We start from the raw sequence: 17,692 nt of genomic DNA, 5'->3' as shown, positions 1-17,692 counted from the left end.
AATGTCTGTCTGTCATTCTCTTAAACCCAAAAGTTATATTTGTCATCCCCTACGTTAGTTTTTAAGACCATGTGGCTGCAAAAATAAAAGTTTTTCAGCTATAACGTGAGTGTTCATGTTATCCTTTGAAACATTGGAAATTAAAAAAATAAAACTAAACGGTACAGTAAATACAAGTTTATTTCCGACTTTCTCTTGTACACCCAAATATGTATATGTATAAAAAAACAACCGCAGAATGTGAGCTCAATATGAACTTCACTGGCAAACTGAGTAAAATCAAAAATCAATTGTGGCTGCACAATCAATCACGTTGCTGGAAAAATGTTCAGCAACAACGCAGCCACAATTTCCTTATTTACACTTCACATATTCTTCTTTATTGTTACAGTATGACGCTGATTGTTACCCGCTTTAGCCTTCTTGGTAAGCATTGGTAAGCATCATATGACTCAGGACTCACAAAAATGAATTACAGTGTTTTGAATATTTCCAAACATGTATCGCACATGACAAAAATATTCAGAAGTTTGTCCTTTGCCAATGTCAGTGATCGAAACAAATCAATAAACTTCCAGACAGGGAAAATCTGTCAGGCCCTTGCTTCAAATGAAACATAGGCTTCCTGATGTGAAACACAAATTCATAGTCAACAAACAATGAATATAAAAAAACCTAAACGGCAACAACAACAGTTTCAAGTATAACCAGCGTAGATCGCAAGACGCGACATTAGCCGTTAGCGTTTAACCTTTAGCGCTGGGGTGTCCAAACTCCAGCCCGGGAGCCATTTTGCAGACCGTGACAAGTTTTTTGTTGGCCCACACATCACCGTTTTTACCATCTTTGAATTAAAAAAAAAAAAAAAAAGACGACAAATAACATTGGCACCTTTCAACCCCCAAATGAAGTCAAAATGTCCACTTTGACGTGAGACACAGAGGAAGACCCGTCCCTCGCGTATGATCCTTCACAGCGTGTTGAGCTCGATGAGTCGGCCGGCGAATACGGCGAGCGTGCCGATGATGCACACGGCCATGAAGACGCACAGCAGGATGTGATCCAAAACCATGGCCACAAATTTCCACTCCTCGGCTGCCTGCAACCATAGCAAACATAGTTTGTGAGAACTACAAATACTTAATTTTAGCAATTTCAGTATTTTGTGAGCGTAGCTTAGCAAAAGCCGCACATCAAGTGTGTGAAACGGCGTGTTCGCTCTTTTTCATCACACCCTTCAACTAGGAGCCTCTTCTCGACCAAAATAGATGCCTGGCCGCAATCAATCCCCAAGGGCTTCACCTCCTTGTACAAACAAATGAATCCCTCGTTTCAAATAAATGCCTCATTATTTTCACTAACAGGTGATCCAGTATGTGTCACCGTTGGCATGATTACAATACATAGAATACACAGAATTTTGATTGTAGTTCCAATTCAATGTATTTATAATTCATCAAATAAATGTGGAGCTGCACTGCCAGCAGATGGCGCTGCACCTACAGAACTATAAACTGCCAACTATCAGGCCTTAGCGGAGGTCTTCCGTTCTTACGTTGTTGGATTCCTCGTCCGACTTCATGGTCTCTGCGATGTATCTGACGCCTTCGATGGCGCTGCGGACGTCGGGATTCTTGATGATGGGCGACTGGTAGGGGACGCTGGTGGGCGTGGGGTTACCTGAGCCACACAAGCTTTGCGTCAGATCGCTTTTGCCACCGCAACCGTTTGAAGTGTCAACAAACAGTTTTGTTACACAAGCGTTATAATGTACAGAATGTTGTAGTCTTACCTGAGATGTCGGAGATGTCCATGTCGGTGGGAAACAATCGCTTTTGACGAATCTCCTGGCTTGGACGCTTCATGGTGGAGAAGAACATCATGTTGGGGATTGTTTCGATGAATACCTGGCAGAAACCAAATCGGATGAGGATGTCTCGAAACAGCACTTTTCCAGATTAAACCCTAAATTTGAAACACTAACCCTGGCTTTAATCCCTTATCCTATATTGAGACCTTAATCCTTGCTTCAAACTGTCCTTTGAAATCCTAAACCCGTCTTGAAGCCATAATTTAAAATCCTGACCCTAGTTCAAAATCTAGGGATGCATGCGTCTCGATACCAGCTTTCAGTATTAAGACGACAGGCCTTATTTCGATGTTTCGGCTACTCGTGAAGGATGCTGATACTATGCACCGATACTTAAAGAAAAAAAAAGGATCTGTCCACCTGTACTTAAATGGACGCCAGGCACTATACTGTACAAATACTCTCACATCACATGACATGCCCCCCCACCTTGCGTATCCAAGCGGGCATGGTGTGCGTGCTGGGCGAGCGATGGTGCGTGTTGATGACGATGACGGTGATGATGATGGAGGCGATGACGAACACCATGGTGAACAGCATGTACTTCCCGATGAGCGGCACCGCGCTGGATGTGGACGGGATGAGCTCCACGATGACCAGCAGGAACACGGTGAGAGACAGCAGGACAGAGATGGACAGCGTCATCTTCTCGCCTGGTGAGAAAAACCACCGACATTCCTTTAATTCACTGCAAATGGGCTGAGTCTTTTTGAAATAACACTCAAATATTTTACATAAGAAAATCTGATGCCAATTAAAAACAATGTAAATGCCTAGTTTGCACGTACCAGAGTCGGTGGGCAGATAGAAGACGAGGCCCGTGAGGAATGAGAAGAGCATGCAGGGGATGATGACGTTGACGATGTAGTAGAGCGGCAGTCGCAGCATCAGGAAGTGGTACGTGATGTCCAAATAGGGCGTGTCGGGACAACACGTGTAGTAGACCCAGTGCTTCCAGCTCTGGTAGTCCTTCAAAACCCACTCGCCGGACTCCATGAAGTTGCTCAGGTCCGGACGATCACTGTCCTACAAGTGCGCAAAAATACAGTTTATTCAAATTGGATCTTCATTTTCAACTTCAATACCTTCTTGTTCACATTTTAATGCACTCACTATACAAATATAAATTAGTGTAAAATAATCATATTTGTGGATACATATAGCAAAGATAACTTGACTGCTGAGGAGTTGTAAGTTCCCTAGAGACAACCTTCATTTTTTAAATGTTTGCTTTATTTACCATAAACATTTGTTAATTCCCATGGGAAGCTTCCAAATTTTTTGAATTTCATGAGCCGATCGGGCATCACCGGTGCGTACTGACCGGGTTGATGACGACCAGCAGGCCGTCGTACGTCCACGTGCCGAGCTTCATGCTGCAGTTCTGCAGGTCAAAGGGGAAATGGAGGACGATGATCTCGCAGTAGCTCTTGAAGATGGCGGGCGGGTTCCACGTGATCTCGCCGGTGTGCTCCAGCAGCACTTTGGTCTCGTGGATGATGGCGAAATCGCCGTCGGCACTCGGGAAGATGACAGAAAGGACGATACTCTCAAATCCTTGCCGCCAATAGCAAAAATTGACACCCTTTAATCAACTATACATACATGTCTATTTTAAAGCTGCTAACCTTTTTGTGCAAAAAAAAAATCATTTTCACGCAAGCCACTTCTCGAGGCGATGACACAATGCACACTATTAAGCCTCTGAGCTCCTCTAACATCTTGCTTGCGTCGCATCTGCTTTAAAAGCGTATTTACTTGTTGTAAAGCACCAAGTCGGGCTTCCATATGTCCATGGAAGGGATTCGGATCTTCCTGATGCCACCGTACTCATCAGGGTTCCATTTCAGGTTCACGTCTATCCATTGCTGCGTGTCAAAGTGAAAAAAATGTTGATTTGCGAGTAGTGAATAGGAAAGGACAGGATTGATTGTTCATGGCTGTGGCTGACTCATATGGCTCAAATATTTTAGCAAGTAAATGTCTGTCATCGTAAAAGAAAACAGAAAATACCTGAAGCAATAGCATAAAGTGATTTGTATCAACTATTTGTTTTTTCCGAAGAATGTGCTCGCTTACTTGTCTGACACGAACGTTACTGGTCACAATCTGGTTGACTTCATCCTGAAGGACATAAAAGGAAATAATCACATTTGTGTTTGTTCCTGCTGTTTAACTGCTAGCATTACTACAGGAAGAACTCTTCATTTGTAAAGATTCCTCAAAAGAGGTCTAATAAGAGTACTGTATCATATTTGTCATCCTCATATCTGTCCATGGTAATTATTTTGATGTTGACCTTCTCTTGTAGCTAAACACCTTAGTTAAAATATCGGGAATAGGTTAAATGTGATGCTAATGCTAAATGAAATTCATTGAAATTGGAAAAATGTCCCGAGGTTTATTAATCATGTGGACGATAGCTTCTAATTGGACTTGGGCGTTACTGCAGAAGTTGAAAGAATTTATCGAATGTACATTCGTGTGGAAAATGCTAGTAGCGTTATACCGTTAGCTAGCGGGCATACTGTTAATGAACTGAATGAATCATGGTTTTGCCAAATAACGTCGCAGCAGCAGATATGTTCGCCTGTGAATTGGGAAAGGAAGACTAGTACGATCAAATGGAGTTGTCGCATTTTGTCTCTAGTTCCTTGGAAAACACTTTTGGTCCCTCATTTACTGATGTTATTCCTACTAGACGTCTTCAATTGTCATATTATCAAATGATATTGACCACTCGGAACAAATTCAGAATTTTAACATACAGTGCATTGACGGCATGAAAAGGCAAGAACAGTGACACCGTTAGTGAATACGTACCAAGTTCAATGAGCAGTTACTAAGTAACGTGTCACTAAGTTAATTTTCTAAAGTTTGGTTGCATCTTGCTTACGACTTCGATGAGCTGGATGAGCTGCAATCCCACGATGACCACCACCGCTTCGCTGAAATGGTTGACGGGGCGCACCACCTTGTTGTAGCCGTTGAACAAATGATTCACCAGACGCGTCTCGTCCTCCGAGCACCACGCCCGACCTGCGACACAAACCTCCGTGTGTGATGGCCGTGAAAGAAAATTTCCGACTTTTTTTTTCACCAAAAAAAGTTAGTTTTTCGACCGAAACCAAGTTTTGTTAATTTTTCTTTTGCTTTATTCATCGTGATACCAAACACTGTAAAACATTTTTTGCCCCGTTTTTTTTCCCCGCGCGGCATTAGCTTGCGTCAACACCCATAGAAATAAAATTAACCCGCACATATTGTCTATTTGCGATTGTTTGCTCTGCCCATCTGGTGGCATTTTACTAACAAAATATGTTGAAGTGAGTTGAGGAGTTTTTTTTTTTATTCGACATAAGTAGTGCTTTGACGCCATCCTGTGACATAGACAGACTATTACAAACCATTTCAGAATCAGTCGAGCTATCCCATGTCGCGCCAACTTTATTTTTTAGCAACGGGCTGTGCAGTATATTGCTTTTATAAAATATGCACAGCCCGCTACTGAATTTGAACTCATTTGAATTAATCAATTAAATGGATTAGTTGGCCAGCCCTCGTTTGTCATTGGCGTCATTCCGTAGAGGCAAGTTCAAGACAATCTTCTGGACATGGATGCCAGCTTGAACTGTCATCACAGCTGTTATTTCGGGCTCACGTTGTAGCACCCGACCCGACCCGACCTGACTAATGTTCGAGTCCCGTCAAATACCGGAACCGGCGAGACAGGGAAGCCGGCGGGTCACGGTATAAACATCCGCCCCCCCTCCTCGCTCAGCTTCCCACCCGCAAGCTCAGAATACAGGAAGAGTGCGGAACGATCAGCTGACAGACGTGCAGAAGCAGGCGCATACAGACGGATCCATCGGGATCAACAAGCGGCAATGGAGAAGAGAACTTAAGCCAAGTGCTAAGAGGCTACGTGCATGGGAAATACGCAGGCCAATCCGCTTGACTCCGAATGTGTACAGTTAGATATGATGAAGCAGCATGTGGCGCCTCGCCATTGGTTTCGGTATATTTTCGTAATTTCCATGGGAAATTAAGATGAAGAATTTTAATGGGAAGGTATTTTATTTTGATCGACGCAAAATATGGCTCGCCTTGCCCACATGCAAGGGCATTGCTCATTTAAAATAATAAAATTAAATCGACCTAGCGACCAGTAGAAAAAAAAAAATCGGATATCGCAAAATTTGATTCACAAAATTGCTGCGGGCCATGATGCTTTTAGGTAGCGAACTTGTATCCTGCGCGTGTGCGCGTGTGTGTGTGTGTGTTATTTCTGGGATCAACTGCTGGCGTGTCCTCTTTCATGAAGCCTGCAACACAAATACACACACACACACACACACACACATTTACATGCGCACACATACTGTTGATTATGTCGTGTACTCTTTAATGTTTTCCACAAAGATGGAAGTTCTTGTTATTCAGTCAGTCATAGTGTGTGCTTTTGATGTGGCCGCCCACTGAAATAGAAAAAGGTGGCGTGACCCATCATGCACTTGCAGCCGTCAATCAACAGCCGGCCTGGCTCCACTCACGTTTCCGGACTGAGCTCAAATAAAACGGCACATGGAGGTTTTCCTGACACTTGGCTCCGCTTCCCGCTATTTGAGGTGTTGTCAAATTGTTACCTTCATCTAGCGCCATTCCCGTTTGTTTGCTAGTTAGCAACATTTTGCTAAAGTCAGTTTCCAAAACGGCTTTGGTTCAATTTTTTTTCTCCTCTCAACATTTCAAAAGTGAAGCATTGTGAATCGTAAAAGAAGAGAAGTATTCACAGCGCTTGACTTTTTCGAGTAGTAATAGAATTCTCCGCCCCCACCCCAGAATGCATTTGAAAGAGTCCAGTTTATCGAATCTGCGTGTTACGATAACGGTGAGCAAAAATATCATGTTATTAAAATTACAGCTGAAAATGTCCTTTTTGGAAATATTTGGGTACATGAAAATTTTTGTCCATTGAACACAGTTAACTTTATTTGTAAACAAAATATAGAATATTTGGCACATTGAGAAATGTGTCCCAAGTTAAAAGAGATAGATAAATAAATAAACATTGACTTTTAATTTTTAGTAATTCTTCGTATGTCACAATTTCCCATCACTTTTGAGCGATTTTTCGAACCGACCCGTGGACTGCTCATGTTGTCCTTGAGGCCTATCTAGTACCCACCGGCACCATATTCTTGCGTAACTGCTCACCCCTCCCCTCTCTGCTCAACCGAGGAGAAATATCACTTTGCCATTCATCATTATCGTCAAAGAAGCAGCTCATTCCCTCAAAAAAGCCAAAGAAAAGCTTTTAGATCTTGAATTTTTCTTTTTTTTTTTAAATAAACTTTAAAACCGTTGGCACACGCCAAGTCATGACGTGATACCTTCACTGACTTAAAAAAAAGTCGTCTTACTCTGATATGTCCGTTGAAAGTGCTGTTGAGATTTCCTCAAGGTTATATCCCGAAATCTTTTCTCTTGAAGATCTTTTGAATTGATCCTCCTGCAACTTGCGAAGTACGTTAACATCATCACGCTGCTTATAATCCAACACAACGATACAACTTTATTGGAGCATAAAACGAGCTTTATAGTCCCGGACAGACAGGCCTCGTTGAATATCTGTGCAATTGAAATAGCCGAATAGATTATTAATTTCTTTTACACTTTTAAGCATGTGTTTATGATGAAATATTGGACCATAAGAGTTATTGTTTTAAATAAGAGAGCCTGCAGGGTGATGACACCCGAGAACAATCAAGCTGGCGTAATCTTCCTATTTGATGTATGCGCTAGTAACGGCCGGCTAGTAAATATTGTTGGGAGCGCGCGGCCGGCCGGCGATAAAACAAAAGGGCCGTCCGGTGATTTAGCAACTTTTACGGCGTCTTTATCCGCTCGTTGGTGGCAGGAAACACCCGTCGTCCATTTGTCACGCCGCAGGCTCCGTGCGCTGAATCGGAAAATGTGGGTGTTATTAATTACGCTTGCGGGGAAAACGGGCTTGCCTTGATCAGTGGGAGCACTTGATTAATACCTGAGGACTGCATAATGGAGGGAGGGGAAGTAGAAGTGCAATTGGGTATTTGGATAAAATACAATCTTGGTAAATATGCAGATCTCGAGTTTGGGAAAAACGACAAAAGTTCAAACCAGCGTCATACATGAGATGAGGGAAATTTGGCAAATTTGAAAGGATTGTTGTAATTTTTGTTTTGCTGACAGCCCCATTTTTCTTACGCCTGCACACAGCTACGTGTTTAATCTACAAAAATGTACTGTGTCGGCTTGAGGCCTCCGGTGGCTGCAACTTTCCAACTTTCCGTGCTGCGCAACGTGGCACTCTAACTGCTGTTTTTGTCTTTTGCTAACTGCATGTCACAATTGCAGGTTGTCAAGTTCTTACATATTGGGGGAGGGGGGTCTCATGATGGACGTCCAAGTGTCCCCATTTAAGCCACACACACACACAAAAAAAAAAATAATTAGGGAAATGGTGAAAATCTTTTCTGATGTTCTCCACCTTTGAGTACTACAAACGTTCTCCGTTTTTGCACATTTTCAGCCGTGTATTTAGAAACAAATGATTGAATTTACTTTGCAGAGGCTTTAACGTTAACTCTGATTTAACAATTCATGTTAATTCGGCATCCAATTTTTTGGGACTTTTTCCTTATAAACTCATTCACTGCCATTGACGGATATAGACGCCAAAAACGACATTCGTTTTACTTGGGCTGTTCGTGAACGAGTTCTCAGTGGTTAATCTATATTCACACTTTTAATATCAATATTAGAAAGTGACGTCAAACATCACTTGTCTGTTTTCTGTTACGGGACCTTTCATTGTTGACGACTCTCGAGTTTTATAGCTTTAAACCTGGCCGAGGAGAAAGTCGCCGCGTCCTTGTCTAAAGTGACTAAATGTCCGCCTTTTCCCGGCTTGTAAATCAGCGTGCGGCGGAGGACACCTGCTGCCCCAACGAAATGCCTCAAATATGAACATGGGCGAGAATGCTGACAATGCGGAGCTGTCGCTTTTCGGGAATCTCAAGGACGACGAGAGGGGGAACTCGCTTGTGCGGAAAACAACAGGTTCAGCACCACGCTGCTGAAACACGTGGCTGTAAATCCAAAGGAGGATTCGGACCAATTCTTAGTCGGACTACTTTGTGTTAGTCGTAGTCGTGATACCCTTAGCGGTGTCCTCCATGGTACAATGACTTGACCTCAACTTATGATTTTTTTTTTGAGATATGAGCTGTGGTTCCGAAGATTTATTTATTTTCCATTTGCCTTAACATGATCAAAAAGTGAGATACGTGTGCTCTGGTGGCAGTGAACTCAATTCAACTCAAGAGCTTCAAGCTGTCAAACTCAACATAAAACTCAGAATTACACGTTTGTATTTGCGTTTAAGTCCGTTAGCTCAACGCTAATGCGTAATGCTAAACCGCATAGACAGGCTAATAAATATAGCATCTATGTAGTGGTGTTATAATTCTTTAAGTGACCCATATTTGAACACAAATAGTGCAGCAACTCGAGTAAATGGACAAAAGTCACACGCATGTATTTCATTATCTGCTGCAAAAAAATGTTTTATATTACTGAGTCACTTCACCGTTTTGTTTTTGCGTGACTGTATTACACAATCATTTTCTGGACAAGGTGGACACACCAGCAATGAGTTAATCATGATGTTCTGTTTTATTCTTTAAATTAAACGTTGTCATGACTGAATATTTTTTAAAGTTCAAACTGAGAAACTGAGAGAGTTAATTTTTTTCCTCATTAAAATACACATTGCAGTGACAATAAAGAAGTAAAAATCCTTCCAGAAGTAATAAATAATTCATTTGTATGCTTCAGGGTTGTGACTGACTTGTTTAAAGTGTAAAAAAAACAAAAAACAAACTCTAATACAGTACATGGTATTTTTTACCACTGTTTTTGTCCGTTCAAGTGCCTGTAATGGATCCCCGGCCGTGTTGGAGTTCGTTCTGACATTTCGCATGTTCGCTTTTGCACTCACCAGCAATTGTGCACAGGATCCAAAACAGCAGCGTTTCAAACCTTGACAGCTTCATATCTCCTCCGCCGTTAGTCACAAAAGAAAGCCAAGATAAGTTAAGAAAAGAAAAGAGGGGAGGTGGAACGCTCGCGTCCCGTCGGCCTCCAGGTGACTAAAGTGAAGCCGTGGCAGCAGCAAGCAGGAGGAGGACTTGGCTGGCTTTGTGGGCGAGTCATGAGAAGTCAGGAAGGCAGCTTTGGTTTCTAAGGGCATGAGTCCATTCCATCTACTCACTGCTAAACTCCCAACCCCCCCCAACCCACCGGGACAGCATCCACACTTCTCAACATGCTTGGAGACAGCTGGGAGTGTGTGTGTGTGTGTGTGTGTGTTTCAGTTTCAAATGAAGGCTTCAGACCACGCTTAAGGTTTTAAAGTTGAATTTCAAGACCGGTTTAGGGTTTTGAATTAAGTCTTTTAAGACACGGTTACGGTTTTCAAAATAAGGTTTTAAAGCAGGTTTAGCGTTTCAAACTCTGGTTTTAAGATAGCAGTGTTAAAGATTCTAATCGTGGCCAGAGTAAGTTTACCAAGCAAGGGCAATTTTTTATAATCGTACACTCAACTTGAATGTATAATATGATTCATTGAGACTTAAGTTTGCAATGTATGCTTGTGTCATCCCACAAAGCGGCACGCATGACGCACACCATGTGGACTACAAAGACTGGGCAACACAGACAGACAGACGAACAGATGGATGACAGACACGGAGGCAGACAGGACGACAGCTGAGGGCTCTCACTGCAGGAATGGGAGGCATGCATACGCACACACACACACGCACGCACCCCCACTTGTGCACACGCACTTGCACAAAGTGAACATTTAACAACTGAACATTTCCCCTCAGAGTCACTGCATTGCTCGTGCATGTGCTCTGTTTAAAAATAACATTTGGCTCATTTCACTAAATAGATGACGGATGGATCCTTCATTCATCCCATGAGGTGGAAATGAAAATGTATTAACCCTCTGCGCTCCATGCTGGCTATTTGTCTGCACATTGCTTATATTTTTTTTTAACCGTTTTAGCTATGTGGTAATGCAAATGCAATAATACTTCCAAAGGGTGTGGTTAGAGAATTCGCAGAATTCGATTCCGGGCTTCCTGTGTGACAACAACTGATGTTTATGGAAAACTTAAGGCCGTAAAAGAGTGACAGACTTTATGCGAGCAGAATGGGTTTGCCCATCCATTCTTCTGCTAGCTAGCTAGCTAGCTTATATTGAGCTATCTATTCCATCTAGATACCAAGCAATCTATAGATTTGAGGTATCCCTATAAAACAGTGAGCGGTAGAATAATATTTGATTGACGTGTTGTGTATTACCCAACCTCTTACCAAAACCATCATGCACAAATAGAGTAAAACAAAATTAAAGTTATCATCCTCAATGTTTGTCTTAAAACTTACTGTAGTAATTAATGCCTAAAAATGCATATACATTGATAATTCTAATAATGATTTAGCTTGTAGTTTGTGTTTTTTCTCCCAAGGGCTTTGTCCACACAAACTCCTTATGTCAGTCCAACTGCGGCCACTAGATGTCAGTGCAGCACTGCTAAAGCGCACCTTACAACCGCTACTCGACTATTTGGTACTTTGCCGATTTACTTCACCACTTTCAATAAGACCACCATCACATTCGTATTATAGAAATCACCAAAAGGCATTTTAACAGCGCGCAACATGTGCCACATAAAAAAAAAAAAAAAATAAAAAATTCACAAAATTATCATACTCACCCGAGATGCTGATTAGAAACAAAATGTAATTGGCTAAGGAAAACGTTCCATTGAAAATATAACTGAAGTTTCACTGGCCTGCACTATTGATTCTGAATGTCCCGAGCACGTATGAAGAGAGGCTGAAATGTGATGGGACAAAATAAATAAAATAATCACAATCGCAAAATGGAAGCAACGTCATGAAACAAGTATTAGAATTTAAATTTAGAATGTCGGTCTGTTATTCCGACTGCCCACCTCCGGTAATTCCCTTGAGTGTGAATTTTGTTCACAAACATACAACACACTTTTTACATCTCTTTTGTCTCACGTTCCCAAAATAGAATCACCATGCATCACATTTCGAGTCACCCAACTTGTAATATCCGTGACGATAATGCCGTACGCATATTTTAATTCTCCCCATTGTGGCTTAGAATAGTTCCTCTGAGTCCTTCAATACATCTGTAATATAGTGCTGATAATATCAGTCCATTTTGTTCCTTGGCAGCGGCAGCCCTTCTGACACGGCAGATGCGAATCAGCTAGAAGTTCATTTTAACTTTCCTCTGCTGACGGCGGAACTTTCGGTGCGGGTGGGCGGTGGTGTGTGTGTGTGTGTGTGAGGGGGGGGGTGACATACAAAAAGATTCAACGCAAAGATGGGGACTTAAGTCACTGTGACTGCGAGTTGACTCGGGTTGACTTGGATCACTTGTTTTGATCACTTGTGACTTGACTTTACAAAAATGAAAATACGTGAGGCTCAGCTTGGACTTCGGAGTTAAAGACTGCGGACTTGACCTGATTTGAGACACAATGAGGTGTCATCTATACAGTACATAGAGTTTGGATAATAGCAGGCTTATAATAAATAAAAACAAAACAATAACAAAACTGGGTTCACAATAATGCAAGCAGCTTCCTCTCATAATTTGATTTGTACCAAATCCACGCACAAAGAGACAAAATTGCATAAAGACACAAAGTAATACCTTTGGCAACTCAATTTCAGCATATCATTCCCTGATAATTTACTCTGCACGTCTTACTTTTCACCAAATGCGCCAAAATACTTGAAACATGTCATTTTTTTTTTTCATCAATTGCTCCCAGTGGAACCTGTTTTTCATCATCTTTTTCATCTGCCTTCCTCTAATCCTCAGCGCTCTCACATTTTAGTCATAATTACAAGAATCTGCATCTTGTGTGTAATCTAATTTCATGTACACAGCAGGAAATTTCTTCCTCCTGTCAACAACGGGGGAATTAAAGCCTCGTGATGCGCTAAAGCACTTTCTAAAATCAAATGTTGTCTGGGTCGGAGGACATCATCTGTGTCTGATTATCTCCTTCGTTCCAATCAGCCATCAGGCGCGTTCAATTACGTTTGTTTGTCCCATAAAAGACGGAACTCGACAACACGTCCTTGTGAGACACAGATGGGGTCAAGTCCCAAGTAAGTGTTGAGTCTTAAACCTTCAAGCAAGCAAGTCCAAAAGAATTTTGTTTTAGGGGGTCTTGGGTTTTTGAGTCAGAAATTTCCAGATTTCCTTTTTCCCGTCTATATTTTGTCCTATTAAGAGCCAACATTTTAATGCGTCACAGCAGATGAAAAGTTGCCATGTTTTTTTTTAATATATGTTTAGTTTATGATGCTGATATCATTCTGAACGACGTAGGCTATTTGTAATATCTACCTCGATATATTTTGGCTGTATCCTTGTGAGCTGTTACCGTCCACCCTGTGGCGGTTAAAACACAATTTCCCAATTGCGGGACAAGTTCAGTTAACAACTCTTGTTTGCAGACTTGATGCTTTCCATTAGCAGTTCATATTTGAGCCGCTCCCGTTTAAAAGGTAATATCTGACCGAGGCGATTCCAAACACAGATGCCCCCCCCCCTGGGAGTCGCTCCCGGACGATTACTCGCGTCCCTTAATGATAAGCGTCCTTGAATATTTTAATGAGGATTCTGGGTTATACGACTCTATATTTACTTGCGCCGGTGAGCTTTTTAATTTACCTACATTCAAGGTGAGCCTCCCCGATGGATTGAAATGAAGATTTGGGCGAGTGTTGAGAATTGGTGAAGCAGCATGTGGCTCGTTTGAGGTCATCCTTGTACACTTTTAAGGGGAAAAAATTATTTAATTTTAGTCGTTACACATTATACCCCTTGGTACCTTGATTTTGGATTTTACTTTGTTCCGTGACAGTTTTTTTTTTTTTTTTGTGGCCATCAAATCCATTTGGCAGTCTAGAATATTCAGATAAAAAAAATTATGATTTAAAAAAAAAAAAAAAAATTATAGTTTTTTTTTTTTAGAATTAATTTCAATTGAATTATTTGTGGATCACTTTTTGTGGATTGTTTCCGGTTCCTGTCAATTGCAGGTTTCCACTGCATGCATTATGTTCGTTTCCAACCCAAATGAGGACAAGCGTTGTTGAAAAGGAACGCTTGTCTCCTTTAACCCCGTGGCCTTCTCATGTGGTCGAAATTCATTTATGACACTTATGACAACATTCTCTTGATACGGCGGCGCCAATTTGAGTTGGAGCAGTGCCTCCATGTTTCCCGGAACATGTTTGACTCGACTTTTTCTTTCATACACTCGGAAGCGGCAGTGATGCGGTTTGATGAAAGGAGACAGTTATGACAGGCAAACAAAAGGTGGTAGACTGGGGAGTCGCTGCACTGAAGAAGACACTCCAGAAAAAGCAAGCGAGCGAGTTGTGGAAGCAGTGGTTTGTGACACGGATGCGTTGTGATCGTCTTCGCCGCCTCGTCCCATCTCCCCCTCGGGGGGCCTTCACATGTCTCTTTGTTGATCTATTTCGGTCTTCGCGCTGTGCCGAAATGACGATTTGGCAGCGTGAGAGACAAGGCGGGCCTGGGTGGATCAATAACCTCATCAAGCGGCCCCCCCCGACCCCCGATCACGTTAAACATGACGTGTCACTGAGCTTTGTTCAAATGTCGTGACTTCGCTAACTGTCGTGGATCAATAACACATTATATCAAAGCCGGGCACGTGCAGTTAAATGCAGTGGTACCTTGACCGACCAGTTTAATTCATTCCGTGGTCGCACTCGCAAATTGAAACTATTATCAGTTCCAGGCCCCCCAAAACACCAACGTGTTGTGATTGTGTTTTATTTATTTATTTTATCTTATTTTATTTTTATTTTTTTGCCAACACCATCATAATACAAGCAGGAAGAAGTTTAAGTAAAAAGCAAAGTTCTACCGAACTTTTTTATGATCTAGTCTACTTCTATCTTTTTGCGAGCTAACAACCAGAGCTGGGCACTTGACCCTTTTTTGCCGGTCAGTCCCCCGCCCTCCGGCCGCCATCTCTGTACCCATCCGACCTCGACGCTCTTGCCATATTCGTAAAAATTGTCGGCCTCCGATCCCGTTCCGGCACCCCCCCAGACCCTCCTCCCCATAAAAATAAATAAATAAATCAGCTACTGGGGCATACCTTTCCAAGAGGGGGGGGGGCAATACCTCAATGACTATAACAAGAATTATCTGTCCAGTTTGCTATTCAAATCTGCTTACCTTATTATTATGGGCTTGTTATGGAGTTTGGTCAAACCGAAGTGGGTTCACGGTAAGACTTCCCATCTGTTCTCTGTCTCTGGTATTGCCCCCCCCCTCTTGTAATGGTATGCCCCAGTAGCAGGTGGGAGACGAGGGTTACTTGATGTTAGAATAAGGAATATCAGGCACACTCGAACGCACGCTGTTGTCTCAAATCTGTGTTCATTAAATATGCGGTTACTCAAAATGAATTGTGACCGAGAATCCTGCTTCGATGTGAAAATGGCAACAGTCATGTGTATCAAAAGTGAGTGAGTTACTCGCCACCGCTGGCTACCACGTAGCTCCGCCCCCTTCATACAACAAACACAAAAACAAAAAGCCCCAAATTGCGTGACTCTGAAAACTAGGCTAACAAACTACTTAGTGCGGGTGTGTGCCTCAAACGACCTTGAGGAGTTTCATGTGGGTGTTCCACATCTGCTCCCCCCTCGTCAACCCTCCCGCGGCAAGCATAATTTCACTGTAATTCCCCCCAATCGGCATTAGCGATGCGAGTCGGGTCGCTGCGCTTGACCCGAGCTGTCAGCTGAGCAGCGTGTGGCCAAAGAACAAGAAGAGGAAAAAAAAAAAAAACAACTTCTAAAAACGATCTTTTCAACACGCGGGAGAGAACAAGCACAAAGTAAAATAAAAGTGAGAATTTGACAACCCCGAGGTGAAGAAGAACAACGCCGGCTCATCTAACCTCAAAGTCGTATTTACCAAAGCGTGAGGAAGACGGGGAAGGAGGAGGCGAGCTCTGATAAATCAATGTTTACGTTTGGAATAAGCTCGGTGGAGACGGCAAATAGACGACGTGTGTAATCTTCACAAAGAGGAAGTAGAGTTTCAAGACAAGCCCAAGATAGAAAAATGGCAACGGCGGTAATTGAAAACAACAAACATCAAAGTCATATCAGAAGGAAACACGCATTTTGACTCTGAAAATTCTGCCTTTCCAAAGATAACGCTCATATTTGATCAGTAGTGGATGCAAAACTGGATGCAGAAAAAAGGTCGCTGTGCTGTCACAAAGTAAGCCATTTTCAGTGAGCAAAAAACTTAAAGAGGAATATTTACCTGTTTAGAATCAAAATCAAATTATCGGCTGCAAGCGAGAACATTGAAGGGGGGCTGCTGCCTTCCCAAATTGGGCCTAACGTCGCCACTGAGTGTTACCTTGACTTACAAGCTGAATTTGTTCCGTGACTATGGTTGCAACTTAATATACTTGTCGTCAGTACTGAATATTTATTTATTTATCGATTTATTTATTTCTTTATTCATTACCTTTTTTTTGTATTTTTTTTTAATTGTGGTCTGTCTTATGTTCAATCTTATGTGCAGCATTTTGTAACCGCTCCAGTTGTTAAAGTTTAAATAATACAATAATAATAAATCAATTTTTTTGTTCCTTTTTATAATTCAGAAAAATAAAATACCAAAAAAAAATAAAATAAAATAAAATAAATTAAAAAAACATATATAAATAAATAAATAAATAAATAAATAAAATAAAATAAAAGGGAATGGAAAGAAAAAATCTTTTTTTTTTTTTTACATGCCGAATGTCTCACACGCACACACAGACAAAACATGGAACCATACAACTTTCCTCAAGTACGCTTTTTGAAGCTTTGTGCAAAAAGAAATCATGGTAAAAAAAATATATATATTATCACCTGGATGTGGAACCTTTAACAAGAATGTCAACAAGAACTCCCACTTTCACTTGCTCATTCTCCCGTTCCCCCGTCGGGCAAACGTTGCTTTTCATCCTCTTCAACTTGTAGATCTGATCGCAGCTGCTCTTTTCCCTCCCCCCGACGCTCAAACTCTTTAGTGACGCATCTGCGTTGTCAAGTTACCTGCTCGAGCTTCTGCACGTCAACACGCTTTTGAAACTCACACGAAGCTTCTTCTTCCGTATTTGCTTGGCAAACAAACGCGACGTCATTAAAACATCTCACTTTTTCCGTCTTGCTTGCATCACGACGGATTCTCGTCGTGTTGGGCCTGAACGTGACTGGGATTCTGATCTTTTTACTCGTGCACACAGGTCAAGTGCGTCCAATTTTGTTCGCTGGCTTTTTTCTAATTTGTCGCCGCGTCTGTGGGGAGCGCTCGCCTGCGGAATGAGAAAAAGGCTTGTTTTTTAAGTCGGCGAGGGGAAACGCAACACCTTCTAATTAACAGGCAAATGAAAAGAAACTGAATTTTCATGAAAAATGTCCCCCCAAAAATTACAAATGGATGCACTGGACTACGAGTAGCGGGGAATGAAGACAAATGCTCCCAGTAGGTGATAAACATCAGGATTATTATTTTCGTCGCACTGGCTTTCCGGATCCGAAGCGACAAATAAAATCCATCACGCTCAGAGGACGATGATTAATCTGACCACATTATTG

The 17,692-nt window shown here is 41.9% G+C and overlaps 1 protein-coding gene across 1 annotated transcript; it reads right to left on the bottom strand.

Annotated features, from left to right (window-relative positions):
* Positions 1-970: 970 nt before the first annotated feature.
* Positions 971-9,969, bottom strand: LOC148329965 (acetylcholine receptor subunit alpha-like). Its single transcript, XM_088304488.1, has 10 exons — positions 9,915-9,969; positions 4,767-4,909; positions 3,950-3,994; positions 3,629-3,738; positions 3,195-3,390; positions 2,659-2,896; positions 2,300-2,523; positions 1,793-1,907; positions 1,556-1,680; positions 971-1,099 (listed from the first exon to the last, which is right to left on the bottom strand). Exons 1-10 carry the CDS (start codon positions 9,967-9,969, stop codon positions 971-973), a joined length of 1,380 nt encoding a protein of 459 aa, XP_088160614.1.
* Positions 9,970-17,692: the final 7,723 nt, after the last annotated feature.

This window comes from Idiotropiscis lumnitzeri, chromosome 9 (genome assembly GCF_059441095.1).
Source record: "Idiotropiscis lumnitzeri isolate Australia: NSW breed Sydney's pygmy pipehorse chromosome 9, RoL_Ilum_1.0, whole genome shotgun sequence".
Lineage (NCBI taxonomy): Eukaryota > Metazoa > Chordata > Actinopteri > Syngnathiformes > Syngnathidae > Idiotropiscis > Idiotropiscis lumnitzeri.
The sequence above is the reverse complement of the archived record's forward strand: the minus strand, read 5'-3'. Positions and strand labels throughout refer to the sequence as shown.

Coding starts and splice junctions, on each gene's coding strand:
- LOC148329965 (XM_088304488.1), bottom strand. CDS start 9,969: ATGAAGCTGTCAAGGTTTGAAACGCTGCTGTTTTGGATCCTGTGCACA. Junction 2,524..2,658: donor CTATCTGCCCACCGACTCTG/GTACGTGCAAAC, acceptor TTTTCTCACCAG/GCGAGAAGATGACGCTGTCC. Junction 1,908..2,299: donor TGCCCGCTTGGATACGCAAG/GTGGGGGGGCAT, acceptor GGTTTCTGCCAG/GTATTCATCGAAACAATCCC.